This window comes from Macadamia integrifolia, chromosome 13, assembly GCF_013358625.1.
Source record: "Macadamia integrifolia cultivar HAES 741 chromosome 13, SCU_Mint_v3, whole genome shotgun sequence".
Lineage (NCBI taxonomy): Eukaryota > Viridiplantae > Streptophyta > Magnoliopsida > Proteales > Proteaceae > Macadamia > Macadamia integrifolia.
The window spans coordinates 29,080,345-29,090,083 of NC_056569.1; the positions used below are offsets into that span (position 1 = coordinate 29,080,345).

At 35.6% G+C, this 9,739-nt stretch overlaps 1 protein-coding gene across 1 annotated transcript in view; it reads right to left on the bottom strand.

Annotated features, from left to right (window-relative positions):
• Positions 1-3,252: 3,252 nt before the first annotated feature.
• Positions 3,253-9,739, bottom strand: part of LOC122059166 (1,4-alpha-glucan-branching enzyme 3, chloroplastic/amyloplastic) — a 20,034-nt gene continuing 13,547 nt past the window's right edge. Inside the window, exons 13-18 of the mRNA XM_042621847.1 lie at positions 9,175-9,272; positions 8,479-8,559; positions 6,402-6,506; positions 6,092-6,177; positions 5,936-5,990; positions 3,253-3,831 (exon numbers count right to left, since the gene is read on the bottom strand). Coding sequence (XP_042477781.1) covers positions 3,799-3,831; positions 5,936-5,990; positions 6,092-6,177; positions 6,402-6,506; positions 8,479-8,559; positions 9,175-9,272 — 458 coding nt within the window. The 3' untranslated portion in view covers positions 3,253-3,798. The remainder of the gene's footprint in view (positions 3,832-5,935; positions 5,991-6,091; positions 6,178-6,401; positions 6,507-8,478; positions 8,560-9,174; positions 9,273-9,739) is intronic.

Below are 9,739 nucleotides of genomic sequence, written 5' to 3' on the forward strand. Positions count from 1 at the left end.
TATAGATAACTACAAACCTTCCCTCTAACGATGACAAAATCCTCCAATCTACTAATTTTATAATACACAGGCAAATAAAATCCTTTCTTTAAAGGGTTATTAAATCAAGGGAAAAAAAAGCTACCTGTTTACATGTGTCTACACTAGACACAAGAGAGTCAGAAAAGATCATGCTACCCCCTCCATGTGCTAAAGATGCCTTCATGCGGCCTCTCATTGGTCTATACACTGGTGTAACGGCCGCACAAGCGGGTACCATTCTCTTGCACTTTAATCATTATTCTTTTGTCTAATTAGCCTACAAAAAAAATTCCTCTACTATTATGATACAACAACAACAAACTCAACAAACAACCTTATCCCAAGTTAATGGGGTCAGCTACTCTACTATTTTGATACTTTCTCCTATAATTGGGTGCAAATTAAATCCTTCATTTTTGGGTTTATAAGCCCTTTTATAATTCCTACCTTGCAGAGTTGGGGCATTTTGATCGGGAATGCGAAAGGGAAAATACCATATTCTAGTAGTTAGGGAAACCCATAGGGGGTGGTAAGAGTATTGTCGATGTGAGGGTGAGATAGAAAACACCCACTCCATGAGTACAAAAATAGAAGCTTCTAATCTTACTCTTATAATTCCAAGTAAAATCCTCTTCTAATCTTATTCTACCATTCAATAAAAATTCCATCCTACCCCAACCTACTCCATAATTTTTTTTTTTTTTTTAAATTTAGTTTAAATATTGCCTAGTTGTTTGTATTAACACGTAATTATTTCATAATAAACTAAATGCCCTTTAATATTTTGAAGTATTATTAACCTTCTTTGAGATAATAATGCATGACTGAAGCGAGAAGTTACTTCATCATGATGGTTTTATTTGAATAATTCCAATTGAGAAAAAAAGTTCTACTATTCTGTATAGAAATCCTTTCCATCACATTAATCTTTTCAGCTATGTGTATTGATGATTTGATAGGCTAACCGTTAAATAGATCTTGACTGAATACTTTACAAACCGAATATGACAACCCAAGAGTGGGGTGAATTAGGTAAATATAAAAAAAATGAAACTCAATTTAAGGATGAAAATCTAAAAGATGATTGGGAGAGAAAATGGGGGAATACAAAGAGATTTTATGTGGTTTCGCCCAAACACGATGCATACGTTCACCTCAAAAACACCCTTATCTGAGATTAAATTAACTCACAATTATCTTCCCACTGACAATCAAACCTTACACAAATTTCATTTCAAAATTGCAATCAAACCTTTTACAATTTCCTTCTCAATCACACCTCCTATGTTTTGGAGAAATCTACCTCCCACGACCTAATTTTAGTGTTGTAACTTAATTACAATGCCTCTTGATAAGGTGATACATAAATGAATTACACACAAACCATATTTCTATGGTGGATATACAAATGAAGTTCTAATTAGGTTCTCTCCCTATAAGCCCAAGATATTATTAATCTCAATTAAAGCATATTATATATATATATATATTGGTAGATTAAGGCATACTATATGACTCTCTTGGATCTCTTGTGAGGAGTAATGAGATCCCCTAAGTATAGATGAATTCATAACAATCAGAAATTTAATATTTCTGAACATCAGATCTTTGTCATTTTACCACCTAAATAGTAGTTAGAGCTCAATGGCTCCTTTAGCCGGTCGACCGCTTTTGACAGATAATCAACCGCATTGCAAGTTTTTCGATCGATCGCCTTGCAGAAATCTACTTAATGCTGATTTCGGCCAAGCTGTCGATGAACCACCTTCTCCCTTTAGTCATTTAACTTGTCAGCTTGATCTTCAATGCTATTGATTGCCTTCCTTAGTTATTTGGGTGACTACAAACATTTTTTAGGGATTTTAGGATGCTTAAAGCTTGACATATGAATTTACAATTAAGAAACTAAGTTTTTGTCTTGAAGCTTTCTTGATCTTCATGAACCTCATGCTTGCTTCCAAATCTTGTATCTTTCAACTCTCAACAAACTCAGGACTTGGTGAAGCTCAATAGATTTGGGCTTCAACTTGCTTTTGGTTGATGGTTACTTGAATTGATTTTCCATACTCGTTCGATGATTGAAGGATGAAATTCACACTTGAACTAGGGAATTGTAACTAAACTTGTTGAAAAATTAAGTTCTAACACTACTTTTCACCCTCTTTATGATAAGAGATATATTTTTTCTTTATGAGGGTAGTAAATTTTGTCATTTCATAAAAGACAATAGAAGCTCATAATGATATGTTACTTTCAATTTATCTGAGAACTCTATTTTACTGAGTCCTTACAAAAATTTTGAGAATAAATAAGAAGCAATCAAAAGAAAATTATCAGCAACAAAAAACTCTGCGTTATCTCAAGTTAATGAGGTCGGTTACATGGTTCCGTGCAAAACAAAATATTAGAAATGAAAATAAAGTGACAGTAAAATGAAAATAAAAGGAAATAAGCAAAACTCCAGAAAGTCAGAAAAATCTCTACTAAATGGGGCCAAGTACATGGATTATTTCCTTTTGATCGGCTCAATCTAGGGTTATGCTTGGGACATGACTTAGAGTATGCATGTCGTTCATCATTACTTCTCTTATGCTCATTTTAGGTATGCCCCTAACTCTTTTAATTCCTTCAATTGTAATCAAAACACTCCTCCTTACTAAGGCATCTCCATGCCTCTATTGAACATGGTCATACCATCTAAATGACTTTCTTACAATTTTTCATTGAATGGAACAACTCCCAAATCAGCTCTAATATGTTCATTCTCAATTCCCCACATAGATAATAATAAGTTGAACCCCTTGGCAAATAAGATATGATTCCCAAAAACCATCACAACCATGTTTAAATCATCACCAAACCACATATATCATGTCCCAACACACTTAACCAGATTTGGTTGTTTATCTCAACTATAGGCCCTATCTTATGTAGACTTGCCCTCCCTTCCTCTCGATATTTAAATGATTTTTGTTTGAATTCATGTTAAGCTCATTTACAAATTTTCAGTTATTTTAATCTATAAAACAACACACGGAAATATAAGATTGATGTGAATTTGCCTAGCTTTCACCCAAGCAACCACTACAAGGTTCCCTGCTATAATTTTTTTATTAATTTTTTTTTAATAAAGTTCAGAAACAGAATCTAACATTGTACTTCAATACCAGATCAACCTATAGTCCCCTACAAGAGCGAGGGATCATGAAACATCCTTTTTCTTACTTGACATTCAAAGCCATAAAACATGAAACTTTTGATTTCTATCACACCCCAGAAGCAATCTCAAATGGTTAGAAGTTTCAGTACAGATAAACCCATCTTGAGAAAAAGGACAAAAAGGAAAAGGCATTTGAGAGGCTTAGGATCAGACACCATCATGTTTCCAATCAGAGGAAGCTGCAGACTTCTCTTCATAAGATTCAAAAATCACTGGCTTCCTTAAATTTCAGTAGACAGTTGCAAATGTACATCGACATGCATCCTTTGAATGGGTCAACCAGCAGGATTAGCCATTCAATAACTAATGCAACAATACCATTCGAGAATACATTTGGACCAAGATGCATATTGCACCCATTATGAAATCATTTGAGATCTGGCACATATATCTCCCTTGATCAGGTCTCTTGATCAGTATTTTGTCTGTGAAAGGAGAGCAAGAGACCAAGGAGGCAAGGAAGAGTCTCCGAAGATGAAATTAGCAAAGGGACCAAGTGCTAATGTTCCTTGACAAAAGCATCTGCACAGAAAATTCACTTGGCAAAGCAGAACAGCTCATATTCTTAAAATTCGAGTCAACTTATAAACCTGCGATGACGTAAAAATGAAATTAGTACATGGTGTACATACTATATGTATTAACAGATACCAGATCAGTTGGATATAAAGACCCAATTTTGGCTTTTGATCTAATAGAACATCTCCCATGAGACAAAAACATTTGTGTCTACAAGATGTGGACTGTGGAATGTTACACGAGGCACTTTTGAGGGTTGAAATCATGGGCCCTGAACCAAATTTCTCCAGATAACACAATTTTGGCCAAGTTAGCCTATGAACAAAATAGCAAAACCAGTAGCTCCTTCAGACAGTTTCCAAAATACCTTTCAGAATTACTTTTTGAATCCTTTATACCAGAATAGGCTTATTCTAATCATCCAGCACTTGAAAGTTATAAAATTTCTCTTTGGTTTGGCTTGATGATCATAAGTTGAGAAATAATTGAGTAGAGATTTGATCAAAGGTCTGTGGTCGCTGCTGTTTCAGTAACTGGATGTTTTCAGATTTGTTTAGAGTACACTAGTTTATTTTCATATTCATTTTTTAAATTGTTCTACAGTGCCGTTACCCCATGTCTATGAAGTTTATGTATTTAGCCATGGCTCTATCAGGTCTTTTTCAACTGAAGAATTCTATTAATTCCAGGATTTATCTCTCTGCTATTTTATTTTATTTTATTTTTTATTTTATAATTCTGAGCTTCCATTCACTGTTATAACATTTTTTTATTAATAATGATTTGCCTCTTCTTTCAATGGTTTTTACATATTTATATAATTGAAGTACATGGAAAAATACTGGGCTTTATCAGATAAGAGTCCCAAGAATTAAAGTATCGATATCGATCGCCGTATCGATAGGCCAAAATTAAGATACGTATCAAAGGGCATCGTATCGTATCGAAAATACGCTAATGATACGCACATAAATGGATAGGAAACATTTTTTTACACTTTTTCATAAAAAAAATTGTTAAAAAAAAAACTATTAATAACATGTATTATGAATAAACACTAAATTAAGGGTATCTCACTAAGAATTTAAGGTTTGTAGTTGTCCCATAAATGTAAAATCATTGTTCTTAACCTTGATTTCCACTAGTTAGAGAGAAATAAGGCTGGCAACAACTTAGAACAAAAACCCCTCAAAAAATAGAGTTTTCTGAAAATTGACCCATCTTGGCCATTATATGCCCGTAGTGCACTGTATCGGTATGTATCGTACCGTATCGATATATACCAATCGATACATACCGATAGTCGCCGATACATACCGATACGTACATTTCACCTCGATTTTATATTTTCCAGAGTATTGGTATATATCATTGTGTATCGTATCATATATCGGTGTGTATTGGTATGTATCGTAGAATATATTTTGATACGAAAGAATTTTAAAAATTCCATGTATCATATCGATGTGTATCGTATCAGTTGGCTAAATTTAAGATACGTATTGAAAGGTATCATATCAGTATCGGAGATACTTTAAACCATGGGTAAGACAGGTGTCTCTCACCTTCCCATCTTGTAAGCTAAACTAGATTTAGCTCATGGTCTGATCAGCTATGCTGGAGTCATATTTTAATGGCATTCGATCAAAATATAAGTGACAGCTTCGTCTCTACTCTCAGTGATATACCAAGGATAGAAATTCATGGTCCTCACACCAGCATGTTACTATTAGGAGGAGCTCTTGTGTTATCTGATCTGTTTCATAGAAGTGACATGCATGGAAGGACAGAACACACCAATGGATATACTGAAGTAAACCACACCTCTACCAAATCACAGTTTCTTTCCCCTTCCCCACCCCCGATGAGTCATTTGGGGGAAGAGGGGCATTTAGGTTGTTTATTAAATTTCTTCCTTGATGGGCAAACAAATGCGATTGATTGGATCATAAAGGGGCGAACACAGTGCACAAGGCTCCCGTCACTGCAGGGTCTGGGGAGGGTCATAATGTACGCAGCCTTACCCCTGCTTTGCCCCAACTTGAATCCACAACCACTAGGTCGCAATAAAGCAACCTTACCGCTGCGCATCAGTATTGGAACTGCAGGATTTACAATAGAAGACCTAACTTGAGGGAGGGAGGGAGGGAGGGAGAGAGAGAGAGAGAGTCAGACCTGAGCACTTCTACGAGGTAGTGGAATCTCTAAGCAGTTTCGGAGACCATCAACTCTGCAACATACAGAAGTTCAGAGAAATTGAAAGACTCACCAAATACACTACAATAGAGGGTTTAGGAGCCAAATAGATTCAGGCAGGCAATGCCACAATACCTTTTGCTAATGGTTTTCTGAGTATACTGATCAGATTTAATGTGTCCTTCACCGCCATATTTGATTGCATCAGTATTCAGTATTACCTGTCCAATCCTCTTTATAAATCTCGTGGAATGATAATAGCTACTTCAACAATCAATATCTACTCAGTTAAGAAAGAAAAGAAAGATGATATCCAAAGCATCTCTAGAAAAAATTTGGTAACAGAATAAGGAGAAGGGAACTACAATTCAGTAAGAGTTCCCTTACGTGTGATATAAAAGGAAAAAGTGCAGGATATTTTTATTAGTAGTAACAAGTCAATTACCTGAAACTCTCCAGCTTCCTCTACACCTATACTGTATCTTGGGTAGGAACTCTTAGGATGAAAATTGAATACAAAGAGGAAGGGACCTCTCATGTAAGATATCACCTGTGATACACAACAAGTACTATCATATCCAGTGGTTCCAAAAGTGCTTCGACGCTAACATGCTTTTCAGGTGTGGCAAAGAGTATATTGTAATTGAAAATAAAATGAAACCAAACGAAATTGGTTGGATAAATATTTTTCATACTAATTGTAGTTTGGACAATCCCATCAGTTTGAGTACTTAGATCTAAGATCATTTTAACATGAGCTGTCAGATTGGACCACCACTCCTTCTGATTTATGTAATATTAACAAATTTTACACACACACAAAGTTATGAACTACTCACTTCTGTTTCCTCCAGTGTTCCAGGAATTGGGAACGGATCAACCGAATCGGCCAATGCAGATGGGAATTGACCGCATCCAATCCCAAATGTGGTCAATCCAGCCAATCCACCAGCTGATCCAAGGACATTTTTCTCATAGGTCATTCATGGCCGATTCTTTTCGATTGGGATCAGAATCGGACAGGATTTGGCAGTGATCAATTCCAGTTCCAATACCAGTCTCTAGAACTGTAATTCCCTCAAATAATTCCTTGTTTGGGGATGACATTGGACACTTTATGGAGCAAATGCAGAACCTTTTCCCTGATTGACACAGAAGGAATGCCTATGTGACTCTGCAAATCAACACTACAGATTCTACTCTGCGAATCAAATCAATGAGCATGGGAAACACAAAGAAATTAAAGAGAACAAGAAGTTCATCATGACCAATCTTCAGAAACCTCAAACTAATGATATGAGCCCAAGAAATTGCTTCAATCACTCTAAATTATATAGGAAGCTAACTTAAGTGTGAACAAAAAGATGTAACTAGGTGCAGCTCAAATTTCTTATACATTTATGCATACTGCCAATCTGAGAAGATTAATTTCCACAACTTTCTTCATCTTAGAAGACACATGCATTAACTTTCTCTTCCTTTGTTGTCTAAATCCAGCCATACCTGGTTGAGTCTCTCCCAGTTACTATCTAGTGGCCTGCATCAATATCTTTATACATTTAACAATGGAGAAGTGCATAGATTATGGATTTTCTTGAATTGGCCTTCCCATCTGGACACCCAAAAAATTTCTAAGAATTGATTATGGAACCTAAAATAGAAATCTGTCATATAAGTTCCCATATCTACCTTATGCAACTGCCCGCTACCTCCAGATACTCTGGTTTCTTCCACTATTTTGTTGGCCCCAGCAACATCATATCAGTATTATTTATCTCTCATGATGGGGATATGACACGATATAAAAAATCGCAACACTTTCAGCATATTTCTTTTTTCTTTGGCACGCCGGGGGGGGGGGGGAGTTAAAAACATAGTGTATTCTCTTACTAAGAATTTGTCTCCTAAATAATTCCTCAGACTTCAATGATATAGCTCCTTGCGACATCCCAACATTCTGGAAAATCTTAGAAGCCCTACACGATCAAACTAAAATACAACCTACGTAATCTCTTCTTACCAAAGTATCTTGGTAGCAAACAGCCCTATCATCAGTAGAGCTTTGCCAGCCATTTTAATCTCATCTACAAGGTCCAAGACTCATTATATAGAAGGGTTGAACAGGATCTCTATTGATAAGCACTGTAGGAAACTATGATTTCTGTGGACACTTTGGATTTCCTACAAGTAATTTAATCGTTCACATTCATATAATTGGCCTTTGTGCTCAGGAGATCAGAGAAATTGGAAAAAAATGTTATAAAATTAGGCTGATCATATAACAGGGGTAATAACCATTCAGTATTTAACTTAACCACACATTGCCTGCTAGGCACAAAATGCATCACATCAAAGTTTTCTTCAAGCTATTATAAATTATAAACATGTGTCATGCACAAATAAATGTGAATATGTGTCAGAATGTTGAAGGACAAATTATTACAACAGAGATTAATATGATCACGTTATTTAATTCAAAATCAGAGCAAAAGTTTAGTAAATGAGTGGAAGAACAACCATACCATGGTAGTGTCATTTATATGGTGGATGTTGGCTGTAGCTCTTGAAAGCATTCTCTCATATTCATCCAACTTCATCATGTCCTATGGTAACACAACATGAAAGAATCTTCTCTCACAACCATCCACTAGAACTTCCAGATACAGAAAAAAAAAAAGACCATTTATAAATTGTACAAGTTAGAAAGTGTGTGATTGTTTATATGGCTGAAAAAAATGTGATTACTGTAGAAGGAAAATTTCAAATGAATGGAGGACAGTGGGAGTTATTAGTGTGCAAGAGATACCCAAAAGAAAACCCACAATTTTTAACCGATCTGTAAAATAACAGAGCATGCTCTGTTCCTCTACCAGAGCAAGCCCCAGCCAAAGCTTATGCTTTGTATGCACAAACAGAGCCTTCCAATTACAGTGCACAAACTATAAAAAATAGTGTAGAAAGGCAAATGCATTGGTGCAGGAGTGCCATGGCAAAGCTAATCCTCAATAACATTGAAGGCAGTGTTCAACTATTACAAGATCAATTTAACTTTCTGAGCATGTTGTGGGTTCAAACTTATCTACATTCACCATTCTGTCTATTATACCCACTCCCCCCATCTCCCAAAAAGAGAGGAAAAAAAGAAGACGAAATTAACTTGGACAGTGAAAACAATAATGTATAAGAAATATCTTCCAGAAGACGAAATTAACTTGTACAGTGAAAACAATAATGTATAAGAAATATCTTCCAGAGAGTGAAAGTACTTCGAAATCACTAGGTTTTCTCTGCAATAATTGGTAGTACCATTCTTTGCCTTCCATTATCACCAAAAACAAAAAGAAATAACTGTACATTTGTATTTTTACTAAGTGTTACAAAACTTAAAAATGGACATCCGTTATATTGCAGACTCTTACCTTTCTACCTGTTTGAATTCTTTTAGAATGGAAAACGATAAAAAAAAAAATAATAATAATAATAATAATAAAGAGCAACCCAGTGCACAATGCTCCCGCTACTGCGGGGTCTGGGAGGGGCAAGTGTACGTGCCTTACCCCCTGCTTCGCAGAAGAGGCTGTTTCCAAGCTTTGAACCGGTGACCAACATGTTGCAATAGTGCAACTTAACCGTTGTGCCACAGGCTCGCCCACTTTTGGAATGGAAGACAATACTCATGATTATAATAACAAAAACATAAATAAAGTTATGCAATACACTTAGAAAGCATTTAAATTTCCATCAATAATAAGGTTCAAATTTCTGTCTCTTTGCTTGCTTATA